The sequence below is a fragment of the Acanthochromis polyacanthus genome, chromosome 16 (assembly GCF_021347895.1).
Source record: "Acanthochromis polyacanthus isolate Apoly-LR-REF ecotype Palm Island chromosome 16, KAUST_Apoly_ChrSc, whole genome shotgun sequence".
Taxonomy (NCBI): Eukaryota; Metazoa; Chordata; class Actinopteri; family Pomacentridae; genus Acanthochromis; species Acanthochromis polyacanthus.
In genome coordinates, this window is record NC_067128.1 from 15,837,268 (window position 1) to 15,860,458 (window position 23,191).

At 38.8% G+C, this 23,191-nt stretch overlaps 1 protein-coding gene and 1 long non-coding RNA gene across 8 annotated transcripts; one reads left to right on the top strand and one right to left on the bottom strand.

Moving 5' to 3' along the window:
* Nucleotides 1-3,232: 3,232 nt before the first annotated feature.
* Nucleotides 3,233-16,539, bottom strand: LOC110961568 (cytochrome P450 2K1-like). Of its 7 annotated transcripts, XM_051936771.1 has the most exons (14): nucleotides 16,292-16,539; nucleotides 16,004-16,166; nucleotides 15,744-15,893; nucleotides 15,491-15,651; nucleotides 15,157-15,336; nucleotides 9,915-10,094; nucleotides 9,006-9,168; nucleotides 8,746-8,895; nucleotides 8,493-8,653; nucleotides 8,159-8,338; nucleotides 6,938-7,079; nucleotides 5,439-5,623; nucleotides 3,556-3,697; nucleotides 3,233-3,475 (listed from the first exon to the last, which is right to left on the bottom strand). In XM_051936771.1, the coding sequence occupies exons 1-14, from the start codon at nucleotides 16,496-16,498 to the stop codon at nucleotides 3,288-3,290; spliced, it is 2,352 nt and encodes a 783-aa protein (XP_051792731.1). In that variant the 5' UTR covers nucleotides 16,499-16,539; the 3' UTR covers nucleotides 3,233-3,287. The 7 variants fall into 7 exon arrangements, 6 of the variants coding, with proteins under 6 accessions (XP_051792731.1, XP_051792730.1, XP_051792726.1 ...); XM_051936770.1 differs by lacking the exons at nucleotides 15,157-15,336; nucleotides 15,491-15,651; nucleotides 15,744-15,893; nucleotides 16,004-16,166; nucleotides 16,292-16,539 and adding exons at nucleotides 11,151-11,335; nucleotides 12,652-12,792 and having other exon boundaries at nucleotides 9,915-10,023; XM_051936766.1 differs by lacking the exons at nucleotides 9,006-9,168; nucleotides 9,915-10,094; nucleotides 15,157-15,336; nucleotides 15,491-15,651; nucleotides 15,744-15,893.
* A 2,178-nt stretch (nucleotides 16,540-18,717) lies between these two features.
* On the top strand, nucleotides 18,718-20,616 carry LOC127530277 (uncharacterized). Its single transcript, XR_007936738.1, has 4 exons — nucleotides 18,718-19,001; nucleotides 19,168-19,242; nucleotides 19,658-19,862; nucleotides 20,300-20,616. It is a non-coding gene; the product is annotated as an uncharacterized LOC127530277 (long non-coding RNA).
* Nucleotides 20,617-23,191: the final 2,575 nt, after the last annotated feature.

Sequence of the window (23,191 nt, forward strand, 5' to 3'; positions counted from 1 at the left end):
TTTAGACACAAACTTAATTTCGCTGATGTGAATTTTGTATTTTATTTCTACAATAGAATAGATTTAGTGAATCTCACCTCTATTTTAAGGCCCCTGCACATGTGTATCCTCACCATTTGGAAACCACAACCTAACCAACCTTTAAGTATCTGTCAAATGGCTTGCTAGATACAGTAGAGCCCATGAATATTTGTACAGTGACACAATTTTTGGAACTTTGCCTCAGTACCCCATCACAGTGGAGTTGAAATGAAGCAATCAAGATGTGATCAAAGTGTAGACACTTAGTTTTGATTCAAAGGGTTCAACAAAAATATTGCATTTACCATTTGGGAGCTAAATACATGTTTTATACAGTTGGGCTAATTTCACAGGCACAACCAGGCTATGGTGAGTGTTTAAGCTTACAACTGTTATTGCTCAATATGTAAGAAGTTGTTGGTACAAAAATGCCTAAACTCTACAGAGGTGTGGAATCACTTGTTCGTAGTTGGTTGTAACCTTGAGAGTCATTTATTCAGCAGCAGAAATGAGGTTGATGATTTTTTTGTACAGTTTGAGGAGAAATCTGATTAGTTTTAGCTGTATTTAGAAATCATTTATGTTTGATGCATTTTTCTCTAAACCAAAGAATGTTGGAAAAGTGAAAAGAATCAAGGAAAATCAGTTTCCGCTCTTCTTACATAAAGTTGTCTCTTTCTCAAAATAAAGGACTTTAAATGGGGAAATACGTACACATTTCCACTTTTACTACATTTTGCTGCAATGTACATTTTAATGCAGTCATGGGTTATTTTTTATTTAACTGAAGTACCTGAATGATTCTTCCACCACTGGTCATCATCAAATATGTACTTTACTTTAATATGTACGGTACTTTAGTCATCATTACTTTTTCAAAGTCATGACTGATCCCAAAGTCAGAATATAGTATAGTATACTATATTATAATGCACGAATATGATCGCCATGTTAGATAAGATTCAAATGCTGACTGCTGAGGCTATTCATGATGATATATGTCAGTATGGCTGAGAGTAGATACTGTATTTAATTTTTTTTAATCAAGGTTCTAGTGTATTGAAATACATTTGGATTTTTCATTGCCACATTTCAGTTTTACATTTTACTAATTTCTGCTCACAGTCAGCTGGGAGACCTGGGATTAGGATTATTTAGGTGACACCTCATCCATCCATCCATCCATCCATCCATCCATCGAGTTTGACACTGCAGATGTGCATATGTGACTCGAATAGATCCTGTAGTTATTGTCGTGTTGCATATTTGACCATAATGTAACACATTACCAGAATAATGCAGTATTCTGCTCCACTGAAATTAATGACATTATTTGAACTGGAAATGTCCTGCATGTGTGGTAAATGTTATCCAAAGAGGAATAATATCACACGTGGCTGCTTTTGAGACTAATAAGGAACAATCTTACTTTTCTTTTTTAGCATTGACATTATTTCTTGACCTTGGAAACATCACTCTAACAGAAAAAATAACTCTTTTTGCAACTTTAGCTGTTTCGTAAGATCTTCAGAAGTTCATAAAGTCTGAAAAAAAAAACCCATTTCATTACACGCAAGATTTGATTTTGTCTTAGGGAAATTTGAACTTTTTACTGATATCTCACTTAACATTAGATAGAACAAATATAGATGGGCAGGTGTTGCTGTGGTGGAATGGTTACCATTGTATCTTCAGGGTTTAATCTTGCTGACACAACTACCATGAACATGACCAATTGCCTAATATTAGGTTGGTCCCCCTTTAGCTGCCAGAAAAGCACTGACCATCAAGGCATGGAGTCCACTAGACCCCTGAAGGCGTGCTGTGGTATCTGGCTGATCCAGATGATCACATAATAGTTTATTTCCTATTTGACATGCTTGGGCTTAACTGTATTCCCAGAGTATATAAGATGTTATTTCATGTCATAAACAGCACATGCAAAGGCCTATAGTGGCTTTGTGCTTACATTCAAGCTGTAGCACAAGTCAGAAGTTGTCAGCTCTCACATAATACCGAAAACGAAAGAATTATGCGAAGCCACAAAGGCAGCCATCTTGGCACTGCTGGAAATTGACATGAGTGACAGACAAGTAGCGAAAAAATTGAAGATCTTCAAGACAGCCGTTCATTACACCAAGAAAAAACAAGCCGAACATTGTACTACCAAATTGCTAGATGGTCGCAGCAGGAAACGTCTTTCTACCCCACGAGATGACCGTGCACTCATCCGTTCCTGTGTTAGGAATCGTCATCAGACCTCCAGGGACCTTAAAAATGAGTGGGCACTGTCGAGAAATGTGACTTATTTGGCAACAACAGTACAAAACCAACTTCTTGAAGCTGAATCCAGTTTTCAGTTGATGGCCCCTCCAGACAACTTACTGGTTAGGAGGAAGCCTGGAAAAGCTAAAAACCAGACTGTCTTGCCCCTACAGTAAAACATGGAGGTGGATCAGTGATGCTCTGGGGTGGTTTCAGCATATGTGGAACAGGGCAAATGCAATTGTCCATCCATCCATCCATTCTCTATACACCGGTTATTGTGTGAAGGGCAAATGAACCAGGTCATGTACAGGGTTACTCTTGAGAACAGTCTTCTTCCATCAGCTGGAAAACTCTTTCCTGCCTCCAATGACTGGATTTTCCAACAACACAATGCCCTTTGCCACACAGCAAGGTCAGTTAAAGCCTGGATGGAGAACCAGAACATTGGAACCATGCCTTAGCTGCTGAATCACCAGATCTAAATCCAACTGAAAACCTGTGGAAAATCATCAAACGCAAAATGGAGAACCACAAGCCCAGAAACAAAGCAAATTTATTTGAATTTGTGCAACAGGAATGGGCTGCTGTGACAGCAGAACAATGTCAGAAGCTGGTGGAGAACATACCAAGACACATGGCTGCAGTCATCAAAAACAATAGTTATGAATCAAGTACTAACTCCTGTGTGGCTCATGGGACTAAAACAGATAGAATAGAAAACATGGAATGACTAAAAGCATTGTTTGTGGCAGTACAATGCCTTAGCTACTGATGTACAAACTTAAGGGATTTTGGTTATTATCAAGAAAACTAAGGAAAATGGCTAAACATTAGCTCTTAGATTAAACTCTTATAAGCTTTTTTGTTGTTATATTTGTCTAAATAAATGAACCTTTAGCTGTACCACGCATTAAAATGAGCAAGAAATTGAAGAAAACAAGGGTGGAGGTGAATCAATTTACATAGGGTCACAGAGCATTTTAAAGAAGGCCTCTTCCTCACATGATGGGAACGGCGCACAATTTATGAGGAGAAGGGACAACACTAAACCTCCCAGATGGTGTCTCATCTAGTTCATCCTCTGAAACTCCAGGTGCTGGAGTGAAACGAAAATGCTGCAGAAGGGTGGCCAGGAAGAGGAAGAGCTGCATCGTAGCCAGACTCTGTCCAAGACAATTCCTGGGACCTGCAGGAGAAAATCAAAGAAAAACTTTGCGTGTCCTCATTGGAAATGTAGCATTAACTGTGATAGCCGTAGTCACATACCTGCAGAAAATGGCAGGAAGGCATCTGGCTTGACAAAGTTTTTATCTTTGTCCAGGAAGTGAGCAGGAAAAAAGCAGTGAGGTCTCTCCCACTCCGTAGGATCATGCAGGACAGATGTCAAGAGAGGATACACTGTAGATCCCTGCAGACATTACACAAAGTGAAAGTGCGTTCCATGATATTATTCTTAACATCTTCTGCTTATGCTGGATTTGTTTCAAAAAAATGTAACTGCTGAATTCTAATCAAATAAAACCGTAAAGCATTTCAATTTATTTTCTTGACTTTTACCATACTTTTGTTTTTTTTCTATGATTTTAGTGTCTTCATATCTCCTTTTAAATCATCTTTATAATTCATTTTAAAATTCTGATGCATTTGTTTGCCATTGTAAACCACCATGAATGGCCTTATGTATGAATTGTGCTATACGCTTTGAACTTGCCTTGCCTAACCAAAAATATTCCTCCATACAATGATATCCTGATGAAGGTAAGTATATACAGGTTTTTATGGTGGATGTTTTAACTCTTTTGGCAACTGTGGCTCAGATTGTAGAGTGGGTTGTCCAGTAATGGGATGGCAGTGAACCTGAAGTTGCTTCCGATAGCAGGCAATCACCTTGCATGGCAACTCTGTCGCCATTGGTGTGTGAACAGGTGAAAACAAACACATTGCTTGTTTTGCTTTGCATACCACTGAGATAGAAAAACACCAATTACGTCCAGACCATTCACTCAGTGGAGCTCACAGGGGACTGAGGTTCAGGGTAAGATGCACAGCCGTCAGAAAACTGTACACCAGCGTAGGAAATCTTCAACAGGAGTGTAGTCAGTGATGGATGGACACACAGATGACTGAGGATCAGGGCAGGTCAACAAGTTGTAGAAGTATTGGTGGAAATGATCGACTAAAGAATAGCAAGAACAGCCAGTTCAAATCAGGCTGGGCCTTGACAGAACCTCCTCACTCAGGATCGTACTACACAGCTGAAAGGCTAAAAAAAAAACCTGGGCAATGCAGAGACTGACACTTTCAAAAGACACTTGGATAATCTTTTTTTAAAATGATAAAGTGAGTCCCAAAGAAAAGCAGCAGGCTGATGATTATCAACCTGGAAGCTGACCAACTGAGAATCTTGCTGGAGGCTTGCAAGCTGGGAAGCTGGCTAGTGGCAACGGGCTGGGAAGATGGTAGGAGGCTATCTGTCATGGACACTGGATATAGACTCAGAGGCCAGACTTACATGGACTGGGGTTCAGGGACAACACTAATGTTCTTTACTGGACTGGAAAGCAGGTGGCTTGGGAGAAACAAGACTCCATCTATGGTAATAATTTTCTTGGAAAAACATAAGGTTCCCATGTTTTATATAACATTGCATTTACAAGAACTCAGATTTTTCAATGAAGAAAATATCTTTGTCAACATCGAACTAGCCAGATTCTGCTGTCACTGTGGTGTGTACGGGGCAACAGAAAAGATGACCCAAATGCAATGGCACCAGGAAGGCTGAAGAGTTCACTTTTTAAATAAATAATGAAGGAGTGTAGGGAATATAGCAGGCAGGAACAGGAATGAATGAGCATGAACGATGCAGTGGCCTGGCAAAAAAATCTGGAATCTCACCCCCTGAAGTTAATCTTTCCTCCACTGATTTTAGCTGGACAATATATTTAATAAAACAGTAGGGCTTGTTTAACTGCCATGTTCCAATTTTTCAATTAAGATCATGACATTGAAAACTAATTGCAATGAAATTGTATGACAGGGTAAATTGGGAAGAACTCTTAAAATAAATAAATAGATGATATTTGTCTTATGATTTATTTATCGGGTATTTGGATTTGGTGACACACACAAACTGTTTCCTTCAGTCTAACCTTCTTAATGAAGTGGCCCTGAAAAGTGATGTCTCTGGTGGTTTTGTGAGGAACTGAAATGGGGACGATGCTGGCCAGTCTTTGTGTCTCATGGATGACAGCGTTGGTGAAGGGCAGGTCTTTCCTGTCACTGAACTGCACCTGACGACTTCCTATGACCCTTGTCATTTCCTCACGGACCTGGTCTTGGAGAGGAAAAAGGACAGAGAACAAAATTCACTCAACCGTCTCTCACCTGTTTTTCCAAGACTTTCATAAACAATTTTTTCAAAAGGATGTGATGTTTTTGCTGCTTCAGGTCAAATTTCCTGAGTCAGTTCAACTAAAATGTTGGATGAGGTTTTAGTCTGGCCAAGTAAACAGTTCTGTCAGAGTTGTTCAGGCAACATTTCCTATTTCTCAAATATGTATGAGTAGCCCTACGAAAATACATTGGAAATCCCCAAAACAAGGGATTACCCTTGAATGCATTGGAAACTGAGACTTATTATATGCACTTTGTTTTTTTTTTTGAAGGACGTTGGAGTGTACACAAGGGATGTTGCAGAGCAGTTGTTATTTTGTAACTGCCATTAATGATTTAACTTGATGTTTTAAAAAACCACTAAAGCAAAAGATGAGGGACCAGCATGTCATTAAATTTATTTAAGATTAAATGTAGTACCTGAGCCTCTTACTGTTTCATAAAATGGAGGCTGTATTTAAGTCCGAAAGGAAACCAAGAAGTTTGTCGTTCGGACCAATGTCAGCCCCATGTTGGCAGTGCAAATAATAGTGGAAATGTTAAAGTTCACATCTATTGAATAAATGCTTTTGTGATTATTTTGTCAGTTTTGTTGCATTTGAATTTTGAATTTTGAATGTTCTGGATGGGAAAGGTGGTTTTCAGTGTTGTGACTAAAAGTATTGTTAGGATTTAGCTATCAACAAGCCACCGTGACAGAGACTTCTGTCAGGGTCAAAGGACTCTGGTCAGAATGTTTGAGAGAAAGATCGACTTAACCTAGAAATTATGTGAGAAAATTATGCGGTTTAATCATTTTAAAACATTCCAAGTAAACTAAACTATTCCTGAAAATAAATAAAATATTTAGTTGAGTCAGATTTTATTATGTTTGCACAACTAAATATTACAAATAGATGTAAAAACAAAAAAACTTAATACATTTTAAGCATAAACTTGATAAGACAGTGTTGTCAGTTTTACTTTTGTCATCACATCAGTTCATTCTTAGTTTAAGGCTTGGCGATAGTGCTGTGAATAAAAGTTTACATACACTTATAAATACCATGTACAGTATGTGCAAACAATTTGAAGGCAGTATGGTTCCAAATTATTTAAGTGAAACATACTTGGTCATTTTTGCAGTACAGTTTATTTAAAAATACATGGAGGGTCTCAGACTTTTTGGTGGTTTGTTATTGTGACGTTGAATTGTTTGCTCCTAAACCAGAACTTTAATGGTGGATTAAAGTTCTGGACATTTGAAGCTTCTTACCTTGTATCTTTGGATACTTGGCCAAATATAGAAGTCCCCATTTCATTGTAGTTGATGTTGTCTCAGTGCCGGCAGCAAACAGATTGATGACTGTTGTCATAAGGTTAGCAGTGTGAAAGTGGCTGTTGGTAATTCCAGATTCCTGCAAATACATATGACAGCACACGGTCTCACGGGGATTCGTGAAACTGTCACGTCAGTTTTTGTTTCGGTTTCGTGCGCACCAACACGATGTCGTCATGTTTTTCGTGCCGCTCACCACGAGCGAAACCCGCTGTGGTAATCACATCTGAAAGTGGTTTATACCGGCGGATTCATGACGATCTAAGCTGTCCATCGGCGTTTGCGGCCGCCGCTTCGGCCGCCGGACATTCTTTAAATTCCTATGCAATTAGGCGGATTCATGACGATCTAAGCTGTCCATCCGCGTTTGCAGCCGCCGCCGCGGCCGCCATTGCGGCCGCCAATGCGGCCGCCGGATCACATCTGAAAATGGTTTATACCGGCGGATTCATGACGATTTAAGCTGTCCATCGGCGTTTGTGGCCGCCACCGCGGCCGCCTCTGCGGCTGGATGTCTTGTGGCCGTGGCGGCGGCAGCTTAAATCGTCACGAATTTGCATAGGAATTTAAAGAATGTCCGGCGGCCGAAGCGGCGGCGGCAGCGGCGGCCGCAAACGCCGATGGACAGCTTAGATCGTCATGAATCCGCCGGTATAAACCACTTTCAGATGTGATTACCACAGCCGGTTTCGCTCGTGGTGAGCGGCACGAAAAACATGACGACATCGTGTTGGTGCGCACGAAACCGAAACAAAAACTGACGTGACAGTTTCACGAATCCCCGTGAGACCGGGCTGGACAGCATATGATTCAAACACATCTGACTGTGTTTAATGGAAGCTCAATCTTCCTGCAGTTCTTGTTCATCCACAGTAAGTTTAAATGAGATGTGCACACGTGTCTGAGTGACATCCATCCATCCATTATTTATACAGTGTTTTATCCTCATTAGGGTCGCAAGGGTGGGGATGGCGGGTGTGTGTGTGTGCATGTGTGCGTGCGAGTGTGTGTGTGTTGGGGGGAGGTAGTAAAGAATTAGGACACCACTATAGTGTTTTCAGCAGTTTTTTTTTCCATTAGCTCTGCCAGAACTGTGCAACTTTTGCATGGTGTCACACTGAACTAACATCACTGTTAATAGATGATGCAGATCCCAACCTCCACATTTTGCTGGCGGACCAGAAAGGCGTCCACAAATCCTCTGCACATCTGTGGATTGAGGGTCTCCTTCAAACGACTCACAAGGGCAAAAATTTGTTTTTTATGGTCAGTAATCACGTTGTGGAATTCCCTCCTGTTTGCAATCCACTTGAAGAACCGCGGGAACATATTGTATACCTGTCAAGGATTATGCAAATATCAGTCATTAAAATAAAGATAGTGAAAGCAAGAGGACTTCTTCAAGTTAAATTTCAAGACTTAAGGATTATGTAGGTCACTGTTTTGAAAGTTTCAGTCTTTGTACACATTTCACAAATTTGTGAAGTAATACCTGCACTGAGGGAGAGTTCAGAAGCTGAAAACGTCGCTTTGTTTGATGTACCAGAGATGTCAACACTGGATCATCATACTCAAATCTGCTGCCAAACACAATGGAGCTGATGATATTAGAGACTGCATAGGTAAGAGGTTCGGTTGTATCAAAAGCGGCTCCTGTGAAAAGGGAAACAGAAAAATGTTAAAGTGTATAAATTTGTAATTAATTTGAGGTTAATGTAATTTGGTTGAAACAACTGAAACTGTACCTTTGAATTTCTTAATAACTTCAATGAGGTGGTGACTTTCCTCAATGATTTTGTCCTCACTTGCTTTTTTGCCAATTCCAAACTGTCTCAGGTTACTCAAGGCAAAGTGCCTCATTTCTTTCCAAGAGTCACCATTAGACCATGTAACCCCTAAAGTAAAGTACAAAGTAATTTAACTAATTCACAGATTATTGCTGATGAATGTGATTATTTACTAAAAATTAAACATTTATAAATGGCAATCATATTTCTCTCCTTACCATGTCCTTGGTTAGCTTCATCCGCAAGTAATAATGGATCTCTGTCCCCAAACACATCACGATAGTCAAGAAGTGCCTCCTTCACTGTCTTGTATCCTGCCAGGACCACCACTTTCTTTGGTCCAAAATAGACGGTGAAGACTGATCCATACTTCTTAAAGAGCTAAGATGAGCAGAATATGTTCACATTTGTTTTTGCTTTTAACAGTGTGGTGTAATATTTTTTGGCTACAATGTGCTGAAACTAAGAGATAATACAATTATGGCAAATGCTATTAGACTAAAGACCATAAGTAAAACCTATGTACTCAAAACATAATGGTGTAGACTTAAGGTATTATAACTTTTAACATATATTGGAATAATATGCATGAAAACAAAATAAGAAGGGTAAGATGTGGAGCAAAAAGTCTGAACATGTCTGGGCATGTTCTCTGTAAAAGATGACCTAATGATAACTTAATGTGCATGTCTTCTGTAAAGTGAGATCGATGGGGTGAAATATGATAACCTGACATCACGATCAGACCAATAGACTGAGAAAAGTATAATAGTGTCAAAACTGTCTCTCCTACCATATATCATGTATGCTATAGGTGTGGAAAAATGACCAACACTCACAGCATAAAAGACGGTTCACAGCTAAGTAACTACAGTTCTTTTTGGGGTGTTATCACTGCTAAGAAGTACTCCTGGATTTTTTGTCGACAAACAAATCCTGCTGTTCTCTGAATGCTGACGTCTCGGTGATTCTTTTTTGAATATCTGCACATGTTCAAGTCATAGACTCTGGTCTTGATTTGTAACTTAGTTTACACTTCATCAACAGCTCAGAGAAACCAGAAAAGATGGCGCAACTGCAGAGGACGTCCAACACATATCCTTGAAGACAGATAGTAACTTCCTCACCTCTGGTAATGTGATGAAGATTCTCTTTATGTCCAGCTGCAGCAGATTCCCCAGCACAGGAAGTGGTGTGGGTCCTGGAGGCTCCTTCCCATTATAATGTGAATCTAAACTGGAAGAGGAGATGAAATAGATGAGCAGCAGGACTGTCAGAGCTCCCAGCAGAGAGACAGAATTGAAGGACTGTAGAGAAATGTCTAACATCCCCATGATTTTAAAAGAAACACTGTCCACAGTAGGTTACTTGCATTGAGAGAAGTGTCTTTGATTTGTAACAGAGCAAAAGGGTTTAGATATAGATTGAACAGTGGGCAGGCTCATCTATAGTTAATCATTGCTGTTAGACTTTATACTGTTGTCTATGTCCAGTGGATTGATGGATAAATCCAAGGTCAACAGACAAAAGTCACCAAGCACACAAACATCATCCCCCAAAAACACCAGCAGTGCTTAATCTTATATTGTAAAGTTGACTCATTCAAAATTTTCTCTAACTTCATCAAAACTTCTCACTTTGGCCAAGCTTCTTCGAAAACAAATTGTCATTTAACAAATTACTGTTATGATCCCTACTCCAGCCCGTTCCTCTCCTTCATCCTGTTTCTGTCATCTGTCTCCCTGTTCTCTCTCTCTCTCACTCTTCTTGTGTGTCTCTCTCTTGTATGTGTCTCTCTCTTTGTCCCTGTGGCTCCCTCTTTCTGCATCCATCTATCTCTGCATAGACTCTTATCCCCTCATGGAATCTGTTTTCTCACTGAGCCCTGCTTACCTCCCGACTGCTTCAGTACCCATAGACTCAGCTCTCCTCCTCCCCGGATTCCTGCCAGTTCCTGTTCTGTGATTCCTGTCCGTCTTAGTCACATGCGGACTGTTTTCCCCAAGCCTGCCTCTTCATTTTTGTGAGTACCCCATTTAGCCAGCCCAGTTCATTTGTTATGTCTTAGTTTGTTGTAGTGTTCACTTTCGGGTTTAGTGGTTTGTTTAGCTATCAGTTTGTAGAGTTAGTTTCGAGTAGGTGGTTTGATTTAGTTTCCTTCCTTTTGTTCGTGGTTAATTTTTGTAGAGAATTTGGTCTTGATTTCCCCGATAATCTAGTTTCCCTTAATTGCAATGAAATTGTATGACAGGGTAAATTGGGAAGAACTCTTAAAATAAATAAATAGATGATATTTGTCTTATGATTTATTTATCGGGTATTTGGATTTGGTGACACACACAAACTGTTTCCTTCAGTCTAACCTTCTTAATGAAGTGGCCCTGAAAAGTGATGTCTCTGGTGGTTTTGTGAGGAACTGAAATGGGGACGATGCTGGCCAGTCTCTGTGTCTCATGGATGACAGCGTTGGTGAAGGGCAGGTCTTTCCTGTCACTGAACTGCACCTGACGACTTCCTATGACCCTTGTCATTTCCTCACGGACCTGGTCTTGGAGAGGAAAAAGGACAGAGAACAAAATTCACTCAACCGTCTCTCACCTGTTTTTCCAAGACTTTCATAAACAATTTTTTCAAAAGGATGTGATGTTTTTGCTGCTTCAGGTCAAATTTCCTGAGTCAGTTCAACTAAAATGTTGGATGAGGTTTTAGTCTGGCCAAGTAAACAGTTCTGTCAGAGTTGTTCAGGCAACATTTCCTATTTCTCAAATATGTATGAGTAGCCCTACGAAAATACATTGGAAATCCCCAAAACAAGGGATTACCCTTGAATGCATTGGAAACTGAGACTTATTATATGCACCTTGGGTTTTTTTTTTGAAGGACGTTTGGAGTGTACACAAGGGATGTTGCAGAGCAGTTGTTATTTTGTAACTGCCATTAATGATTTAACTTGATGTTTTAAAAAACCACTAAAGCAAAAGATGAGGGACCAGCATGTCATTAAATTTATTTAAGATTAAATGTAGTACCTGAGCCTCTTACTGTTTCATAAAATGGAGGCTGTATTTAAGTCCGAAAGGAAACCAAGAAGTTTGTCGTTCGGACCAATGTCAGCCCCATGTTGGCAGTGCAAATAATAGTGGAAATGTTAAAGTTCACATCTATTGAATAAATGCTTTTGTGATTATTTTGTCAGTTTTGTTGCATTTGAATTTTGAATTTTGAATGTTCTGGATGGGAAAGGTGGTTTTCAGTGTTGTGACTAAAAGTATTGTTAGGATTTAGCTATCAACAAGCCACCGTGACAGAGACTTCTGTCAGGGTCAAAGGACTCTGGTCAGAATGTTTGAGAGAAAGATCGACTTAACCTAGAAATTATGTGAGAAAATTATGCGGTTTAATCATTTTAAAACATTCCAAGTAAACTAAACTATTCCTGAAAATAAATAAAATATTTAGTTGAGTCAGATTTTATTATGTTTGCACAACTAAATATTACAAATAGATGTAAAAACAAAAAAACTTAATACATTTTAAGCATAAACTTGATAAGACAGTGTTGTCAGTTTTACCTTTGTCATCACATCAGTTCATTCTTAGTTTAAGGCTTGGCTATAGTGCTATGAATAAAAGTTTACATACACTTATAAATACCATGTACAGTATGTGCAAACAATTTGAAGGCAGTATGGTTCCAAATTATTTAAGTGAAACATACTTGGTCATTTTTGCAGTACAGTTTATTTAAAAATACATGGAGGGTCTCAGACTTTTTGGTGGTTTGTTTTTGTGACGTTGAATTGTTTGCTCCTAAACCAGAACTTTAATGGTGGTTTTAAATTCTGGACATTTGAAGCTTCTTACCTTGTATCTTTGGATACTTGGCCAAATATAGAAGTCCCCATTTCATTGTATATGATGTTGTCTCAGTGCTGGCAGCAAACAGATTGATGACTGTTGTCATAAGGTTAGCAGTGTGAAAGTGGCTGTTGGTAATTCCAGATTCCTGCAAATACATATGACAGCATATGATTCAAACACATCTGGCTGTGTGTAATGGAAACTCGATCTTCCTGCAGTTCTTGTTCATCCACAGTGGGTCTGAATGAGATGTACACACATGTGTCTGAGTGACATGAGTGCTGTAACTGATTTCTAAGGTTACCCTTTCAATAGCTTTGCCAAAATGACAATTTAAGGTGTAGACTTCATGTCTGAATGTGTATCCTAGTCACTTTTGCCCTGACAGTCTTAAGGGCCTTTCACACAAGGCAAGACACTGGTGCTGCGTTGCTCTGAAGCCCATTCATTTCAATTGCTTGCGGTGTGCAACAACTGTATGACGTGGTGCCAAGCAAAGCACAAGCGCAGCACAGTTCGGTGAGACTGCATGCTTACCACAGTCAGAGTTAAAACTTTTGGAACTTTTACCCCTGCATGTATAATTATGTATGGCCAATAGAAACAAAGCATCTCACCTGCATGGAGGGCAAAGAGGAGAAAAAGCTGCTGCATCATGTGTCTGAATACTCCAAATTAAATGACACAACTTTTCAATTTCATTGACACTCAAAGGGGGCAAACATTCATACTGGCATGGCTCGAGCTAATGCTTGCTACTTAGCACAGAAAAATGCCTTCACTGTTGAAGGTTTTTGTAAAAAAAACTGAAACTGCTTGAGAGGATGGTGACATCGCCCCATTGGAAGTTTTGAAAACTCCACCTGTTTTGCCCCCTATTCTGGGACTACATAGGAGCTGTGTACTCAATGTTATTTTGAGTTGTATGAAGTCATTTAGGGAAGACTTTTCCAGCATTTCTGATTCAATATTTTCTCAAAAACAGAGGCTTATTACAAAGTTTGTATCAGTCTTGCAGTAAACACAGGAGAGTGTTGCAGCATCATGTGATGCTCTGATAGAGTTATTCTTATTGCTATTGTACATATTCAACAACAGTAATCCTTATTAATGATGCAACCCAGTTATTAATGGCAAGTTTTCTTGTCATAACATGCTGTAATATATTATTCCAAGAGTCAGCGAGAGCAGGGATGGAAGATGAATCACAGGTGGATTACATGGTAATGGACAGTAGAACGGATATACCTTGGTTACGTGACTCAGTGAGGGATGGGGGCACGGACCCATCTTTTAGGACCAGAGCTAGAAGTAGCAGTAGTCAGGCTACTGTGAAGGAAACTAAGGAGAGCAAAAGTTGTACAGCAGTGGATAAGAAGTTTCAAGTTTGTCCTTGTGGCTGACCAAGAACAACATCAATCAGAGGCCTTAGAACTCATCGGGAAAAGAAGAAGTGTTTAGTGGTGGAAGGGCAGAGTGGCCGCATAGACCAGTATTTCTTGACAAGTCAGTCGAGTCAGTTGGATGAAGTCCAGCGACAGGTAGAAATCTACGGTTCACAGCTTGTAGTGGAACAGATGCGTTGACAAGAAGAACTGATAAGGAGGGCGAAGGCAGTTGGTCAGGCCAAACAGGGGCAGTGGTTGAACTGGGAAGATGTTGAGAAGAGGAAGCTTAACTGGGGCGACCTTTGGAGTATGGAAGCTGTATTAAATTTAAAGTCTGCTTGTATAGTCTCTGTCTGTGGTGCGCTTGGCTGAAGTAGTGAAGCTGGAGCTGGAAGTGTGTCCTCTTTTCAGAGAAACAGAATATGGTCACCCTATCTAATCAGCTGACCTCATTTCTCTTGAGGGTTGATGCACCTTAACACACTCAGACAAATATTCTGAGGCCAGTACATTCAGTGACTTAAAAACAAATAATGTGCTCACGTTTCTTTGTCCCACTTAGGAGATGAGCTGCTGCATTCTGAACAAGCTGTAGACGGCTGAGTTCTGACTCGTCAATGCTCATGTACAGGGAGTTACAATAGTCCAAGCGCAATGTAATAAAAGCATGGATAACTTTTTCTAGCCCTTCTTAGGTAGGGTTTGACTTTGGCTCATTGGTCAGGGTCAGTTGAATGTGCTGTTTGGATTCTGTAGCAGCAGTGTGAACTAGCACTGGAGAGGGAGAGGGGGTGAATCTGGGACACCAGAGTTCATTGCCTAGCCTCCTGGAGGTGTTGTGGGACTAAACTACCATTCTACCCCCAGAGATGTGTTAGGAACCACTGTTCACTGGTGTGCATAGTGATATAATTGGTTTCAGTATCAGTTCTGAAATCAGCCCTTTTCCAGTACGCAAAATGCTTAAACCTGTTTAGAATTACTGTGTTGTAAAGAATTAGGACACCACTATAGTGTTTTCAGCAGTTTTTTTTTCCATTAGCTCTGCCAGAACTGTGCAACTTTTGCATGGTGTCACACTGAACTAACATCACTGTTAATAGATGATGCAGATCCCAACCTCCACATTTTGCTGGCGGACCAGAAAGGCGTCCACAAATCCTCTGCACATCTGTGGATTGAGGGTCTCCTTCAAACGACTCACAAGGGCAAAAATTTGTTTTTTATGGTCAGTAATCACGTTGTGGAATTCCCTCCTGTTTGCAATCCACTTGAAGAACCGCGGGAACATGTTGTATACCTGTCAAGGATTATGCAAATATCAGTCATTAAAATAAAGACAGTGAAAGCAAGAGGACTTCTTCAAGTTAAATTTCAAGACTTAAGGATTATGTAGGTCACTGTTTTGAAAGTTTCAGTCTTTGTACACATTTCACAAATTTGTGAAGTAATACCTGCACTGAGGGAGAGTTCAGAAACTGAAAACGTCGCTTTGTTTGATGTACCAGAGATGTCAACACTGGATCATCATACTCAAATCTGCTGCCAAACACAATGGAGCTGATGATATTAGAGACTGCATAGGTAAGAGGTTCGGTTGTATCAAAAGCGGCTCCTGTGAAAAGGGAAACAGAAAAATGTTAAAGTGTATAAATTTGTAATTAATTTGAGGTTAATGTAATTTGGTTGAAACAACTGAAACTGTACCTTTGAATTTCTTAATAACTTCAATGAGGTGGTGACTTTCCTCAATGATTTTGTCCTCACTTGCTTTTTTGCCAATTCCAAACTGTCTCAGGTTACTCAAGGCAAAGTGCCTCATTTCTTTCCAAGAGTCACCATTAGACCATGTAACCCCTAAAGTAAAGTACAAAGTAATTTAACTAATTCACAGATTATTGCTGATGAATGTGATTATTTACTAAAAATTAAACATTTGAAAAAGGTGAACATATTTCTCTCCTTACCATGTCCTTGGTTAGCTTCATCCACAAATAATAATGGATCTCTGTCCCCAAACACGTCATCATAGTTCCCAAGTGCCTCCTTCACTGTCTTGTATCCTGCCAGGACCACCACTTTCTTTGGTCCAAAATAGACGGTGAAGACTGATCCATACTTCTTAAAGAGCTAAGATGAGCAGAATATGTTCACATTTGTTTTTGCTTTTAACAGCTCAGAGAAATCAGACAAGGTGACAGACCTGCAGAGGACGTCCAACACATATCCTTGAAGACAGATAGTAACTTCCTCACCTCTGGTAATGTGATGAAGATTCTCTTCATGTCCAGCTGCAGCAGATTCCCCAGCACAGGAAGTGGTGTGGGTCCTGGAGGCTCCTTCCCATTATAATGTGAATCTAAACTGGAAGAGGAGATGAAATAGATGAGCAGCAGGACTGTCAGAGCTCCCAGCAGAGAGACAGAATTGAAGGACTGTAGAGAAATATCTAACACCCCCATGATTTTAAAAGAAACACTGTCCACAGTAGGTTACTTGCATTGAGAGAAGTATCTTTGATTTGTAACAGAGCAAAAGGGATTAATATAGATTGAACAGTGGGCAGGCTCATCTAAAGTTAATCATTGCTGTTAGACTTTATACTGTTGTCTATGTCCAGTGGATTGATGGATAAATCCAAGGTCAACAGCAGCTGAGGAGCAGTTCATCTTGCAGATGGAGAGATAGACCAACCAACAAAGGAGAGTAGAAGCCAACAGAAACACGTGCAGTAGGGAAAAACCACAGTCAGGGTCATTAAACTCTGAGCATTCGTCTGACAATACAGAACCAGTAAATGGAAAACCACAACTTTAGAGACATAAACAAGATGTATCTGATTTACATTATTTGATGTCAGATTTGTTTTTGATTCATGGGACTGAAGGTTATATGGTATTATATTCCACAGTATTTATCAGTCATTACTGTAGCTTATTTCCCTCATCGCTGCTAGTTAACTTTCTGTCATTAGCAACACTTGCTTAAGAAATATGGTTTTCTAATGACAGTTAATCACAATGCAATGCTTTATTTCTTTACACCTTACTGACCTGTGGTATACTTTAGCAAAAGTGTTATTGCTGCAACATTGGCTGATTCCACGAAAAATGCAAGTCAGCCAAGAAAATTTATCAGTTACAAGGCTCACGATGTATTCGTTGTGTCTACAACTAAACACACGAAAGCCGCAATATTTGTTTTTCTGGATTTCTTTCTCTGTCCTCTGTTAGATTTGCTTTTGTTTAGCTTTTTTAAATTTCGTTTAGGCCTGTGTGTTGGGGTGTACAACAACTCAATGATTTCTTGTGTGTACAAAGAGAGGCGTCGTTCTATAAAATTCTTAATAAAAAAACAACTGTTTGTTCACTGAGTCCCATCAATTTTCTGCAGCCTGTTGTGACAAAAATAAAGAAACCAATTTAGACTTTGGAGCCGTACTGCCATACTGAAACTTTCAAGTTTGTGCAGTAAGGCACCTCTGCTAGTTTTTTGCAGTTCCTTCTCCGTTTTAATCTGCATTTGTCTCCCTGACCAACACTGAGCTGATTGTGGACTACAGCAAGAAGCAGCAGACGGCATACCATCCACTCAGGATCAGCGGGACAGAGGCGGAGAGAGTGAGAGCTTTAAGACATAAGGCAGTGAACTAGTCACACTTTTGCTTTACATTGACAAAAACACTGAAAATCAATCAGCCACAGTCAAAATTATTTATATTGATGATGTTTCGATATATGATTGCTTGTTGCTGTTTATTTCACATTTGTCGAGTTGTTTGTGCTTTCAGGCAAACAGTTGCATAAGACTTTACTGCGAGATAGTTTACTAAAATGTATAAAAGTCACCAACAGGGTGTGATCAGTTGAGCAGCTGATCAAAATACAAAAGAAATGAAATTCACTTTTTTGTTAATGCTGTATGCATTTCTCCCTTTTCCACCATTTTGAGCCCTCTTGAATTTAGACACAAAATACTTCCTCTCTCAGGGAAAAAAATCCTCAGATTACACAATTGTGAGTAAATGACTCATATTCAAAAGAACATAACCTACATTGAAGGAAGCTATTAGACACTGAAGTGTGCCGGCAGAATGTTTGGTTTGACATGGATTCACATTTCATTATTTTTGGTGATGTTGCCTTATTCGACAGGTAAGATGATATATAAAAACACTATACGTGTGCATTTCTTTATTAAGAGGGTTAATTAGTGCATTTAATTTTGCTCAACTACTTCTTAAGATATTCTTCTCTCTTCTCAGTAGAAGAAAAAAGTGTCCACATCGCTGTCAGAGATGGAGATCAAGCCAGTTTGCCATGTGGAAATATAATAAGTGATCAGGAGAATTGTGGATGGATCTATAGCGTTTCACAAAACTCAACAACAGTAGAGCTGATTACTCTTGGTGTTGGTCAGACTAGTGAAAAGGCAAAAGTTAAATCAGACAGACTGAGTGTCACTACAAACTGTTCTCTGGTTATAAAGAAGATTACAGCCGAGGATGTTGGGCGTTACACCTGTAGACAGTTTGATGAATCAGGCCAACAGCAAGGTCAAGATGCATTGGTTTATCTCTCTCTGATTACCAGTGAGTATTTACATCATAATAAAACCATCCTGCTAGGACAATATACTGACATATTTACTCACAATATCTCCATCTATCTTCACCAGTGATTGGACATAAGAGCTCCAAAACGGTGATTCTGTCCTGCTTTGTGCTGACATATGGAGACTGTGGACACACAGTGAGATGGCTGCATCAGGACAATGATGTGGGTAAAGATCACAAGGACATGAGGACATCCCAGTCAGATTGCTCTGCTACAATATCCTTCGAGATCTCTTATTATCAAGAGAAGCCTGGATATTTAGCATTGTTCAAATGTGAAGTGACAAGTCAAAACAACGATGAAGTTCAGCTTTGTAACTTCACCCCTTTGTCATCGTGTAAGAAAGCAGGTATGTGTGGACAAAAAGGTGAGGCATAAGAGTGGGAGAGTTATTATTTAGCAGGTCAGGGCACAGTTGCAATGAGAGCACAATGATTAAATGATAAACTATGACAAATCTGTGTAACATTTAACGTTTGAGGTATTTTCTCAACTTTCTTGATTAATTTGTGCAGGTGGGAACCCATCAAAAACTTCAGGAGAATTAAAAACAACCACATCGCCCACAATCACCTCAACAACACAAGAAGGTGAGGAAACAGCTCAGTTACTGCAAACCTAACAGACAGGAGAAACAGATTCCTTATTATAGCCATTGAAAAAAAATGATATACTGGTAATAACTTTTAAAGATAGGCTTATCAGAATTATCGCTGGTTCATTCATTCATTCATTTACATCTGTTTATATCAGCCAGCAATGTCTGCAGACTCATATTTTCTTAGTTCTGGTATAACTGCAGTTTTCTGTGGGGTTTTTAGTGTAGATGTAGAGATATTTCCTTTGTCATGAATTCTATTTCAGTTTATTTTGCCATGAATATATTTTCACAGAGCCTTATTTTTCTTATCTGCCTTAGTGAAATGTAGATCTACAGAGAGAAAATGTTTCTGCTTATTTCTTTAAGCTAAAATCTCCTTCACTGACTCACTGCTTTTTTTTCAGCTCATATAGATTGTTCTTTTCTGAACTACATCATGTTGGTGATGCGTGTCGCTGAACTCCTCCTAATTACTGTGATCACTGTTGTTGTCATCAGAGCTCGAGGTGAGAAAATTTAAACCAGCATTTGTTAATGAGGATTAGCACAAACTAATTTTACTCTATGAAATATTTTCCAGGGAACAAGAGGCCGCCTGATGCCATTATTGTGAGTTGAAAATAAAAAAAAGGGTGAAAGCAATTGAAATTAGTCTGTTTTAGTCTATTTTAGTGTAATGCAGGATTGAGAATGTGTCATTGTTTGTGTTTGTGCAAGTTTTAAACTCAGTAAGAAGCCCACCAGTGACACCCTCTGGTCCAGAAGCCAGTCAGGTAAAGATCAGATCAGGTTCTGCCAGCTCACCTGTGAATTGTGTTTAATTTCAAAACATCAGAGTTCAGCTGGGAATAAAGCCAGTGAGCTGGAGGCATTTTTGGAAGCTGTTGCAAAATTTAAAGGACTGCTAAGAATTCAAAATTACGTCTTTGTTCTTTTTTTGAACTCTCAAGTCAAGTTGGGGCTGATGTTTTTTGTTGCATTTGCATGTTTCAGATGTACGTGATCATAAAACTGAACTTGATCTGAGCTTATCTCGCTTTTAACAGGTACAAGATGATGGTGCAGTGAACTATGAAAACTTGGGAGGCACTTTTGCTTCTGTTAAGGTCCACTGATCAACAACCACCACATCGGCTCACAGAAAGAGAAAAGAAAAGAAGCCTTTTGTAACAGTAGCTGTTTGTTTTGTGTTGAAACTCTGGCTGTTTTTAAATGTGTGGCTTTGCCTGAATTTATAATCTCTTTGTGTACATATCAAATTTAATACTTTTTACATAGCATGAATTTTCAACTTCAGAGTTCCTTTATTAATACTGATATTTATATATCAAGAATAGAATAGTAACATTTCATCACCTGTGTTTTGCATAACTGTGGCTTTGTGTGTGTTATCTTTTTGCACCTCTGCATCAATTTATGGCAGAAAATGTCTTTATTCATGTAAAGACATATACAAAATCAATGCACATGGTTAAAATTCAAAATATATTGGAATACATTTGGATTTGGCAGAGTACTGCGCTCTCTGAGTGCTTTTCTTGTTAATTAATAGGGTTAATACTTAGAATAATAGGATGATACTTATACGATTAGATTAGTACTACATTTGGAGGAGACAAACTGTTTTTAACTCCTCTTAGTTTTTTAGGATGGTACAGAAAATCCCACCCTGCAAGTTGATGTAATTGTTTCCTTGGGTTTGTGATAATCTATTGGTCAAAAGTTTGGACACACCTTCTCATTCAGTGTTTTTTATTTAATTATTTTCTACATTGTAGATTAATACTAAAGCCATCAAACCTTTAAAATAATACATATAGAACTCTGTTGGAAACGAAAAAGTGTTAATGTTCAGTATTAATCTACAATATAGAAAATAATACAAATTAAAAACAAAAAGAATGAGAAGCTGTGTCCAGACTTTTGACAGGTAGTGTATATGGAACTCCGGTTGTCTGGATCAGTGATTTCGAGTGTGTCATCGATACACTGCAGTGTGAAGGTGGAAGTGCTCAGTCATTCTGTTGACTGCTTATTCTGCTCATAGTGTATTGTCCAGTTTATAGAAACACCATATACACATGTTACAACATGAAAAAAATATACAAAAACCTTTAAATAAGTCAAATGCAACTGAAATCATATTGTTAAAAAATTTATTTTTCATTAATTCAGGAAAATGGACACAGTGAAATTGTGTTCAAGCAGCAAAGACTTATATATATGTGTGTGATTGGAAGGTGTAGTGTGTCGATAATTCACAATAACTTTGTTCACTAAAGCTTTATGATGTTTTTCTGGTCAAGTCTGAGCTCTGTAACTGTTCAATCTACACTCACGTCACACTTCCTCCACTGCTGTCAAAAAAAATTGCTCAGCTGCTACGAGGAACCAACAGTTTTAGCACCACTAAAATAAGATCATATTTTATTAGCCTATGTTGCACAACAGGCTTGAGACAGCAAAATCTGCTCAGTCAGATGACTCACTTCTGCATTTATGTGTGGCATAAAACTTCATGAAGAACTTTATAAATGGCTGCATTTTAATCTTTTGATATTGCTACTGCAAATATAGAGTGAAACAGTGGAAATCCCTAACTCTGCTGTCTTCAATCACCTGTTTTTAAAGCAATAAATATCAACCTGTATCAGTTTGTAATGTTAAATACAGCATAGTAAGATGATCAGTCATCTTTCTGCTTAATACTTTTTAGAACACAAATACTAACCCTGTAAATGGGAAATGGGAAAACCATGGGGTCCCTTTTCAAAACCTCTGTATGAGCAGATTCTAAGTACACTGACTCTGAAACACCACAAACAAAAGGAAGTGAAAGTTTGTTGTCAACCCAAACTAACCACCTTAATTCAGCAGCACATTTCCTTTACTGAAACTCTGACCACAAGCAGCTTTTTTGGTGTTCAGATTTCTATGCAAAAATCTGAGACACAAAAAGGAGAAATGGTTTCAGAAAGACAGAAAGAAAAAAATTAAGTGTCTATAGGGAAGTTTCTTTTACTGGTATCGGGAAGTAGAGGCTGGATTTCATTAAAAAAAAACTTCAGAGGGTGTGACGGCTGACGAGGAGATGATTGGAGAAGCACAACGCTTGAATTCAACTGGACTGAGACATTTTCATTTTAATTTCTCATTCTGCTGCTTCAGTTTCAAGGTGGGATATAAAACACAGATAAAACACAAGAAATCAAGTATGTTACAGTTACAAAAGTATTCTTATTTCAGTTGTGTTTCTCTATTTCATCTTGTTAACAGAAATGTCAGGAGAGGAACTGAAGAGTTCATTTGCAAAAACAGGTAACTCCGTTTTCAGAAAACTAATTTTTTATTGTTTACTTGAGATAATAATAATAATAACAACACTAATAATTAATTTTTTCTCTATTTTGTCATGTATTTTTCTACTGAGTCAAATCCACTCAACTTCAGTTTGATTGATATCTCAAGTAAACAATAAAAAAAAGTTTTCTGAAAATGTATCAAAACGGAGTTATCTGTTTTTGCAAATTAACTCTTCAATTCTATCTCATTGTCAAAGTTGATTAGGAAGTCACGCTGTCCTGGTCAAATGTGATAAATACACAGAGTGTCACAGTACCATGTGGCATTTCACTAGTTCTAGAGCTTCACCAATAGCAGAGCTGGTTCAACATGGACTGATAAGGAAAAATGCCAAAGCCGACAGACTGAGTGTTGCAGCCAACTGTTCTCTGACCATAAAGAAGGTCACACTGGAAGATGTTGGTCAGTACAGCTGCAGACAACCAGCATCATGGTTCAGATGCTCTGGTTTATCTATCTGTAATCAACAGTGAGTATTTATTTCATACTGTTTTAGACCGAACAGACTCTTTCGAACAAGATATTGAAATATCATATTAAGCGTGATTAAAATGATGAAGCTAAATTTGCTCTTT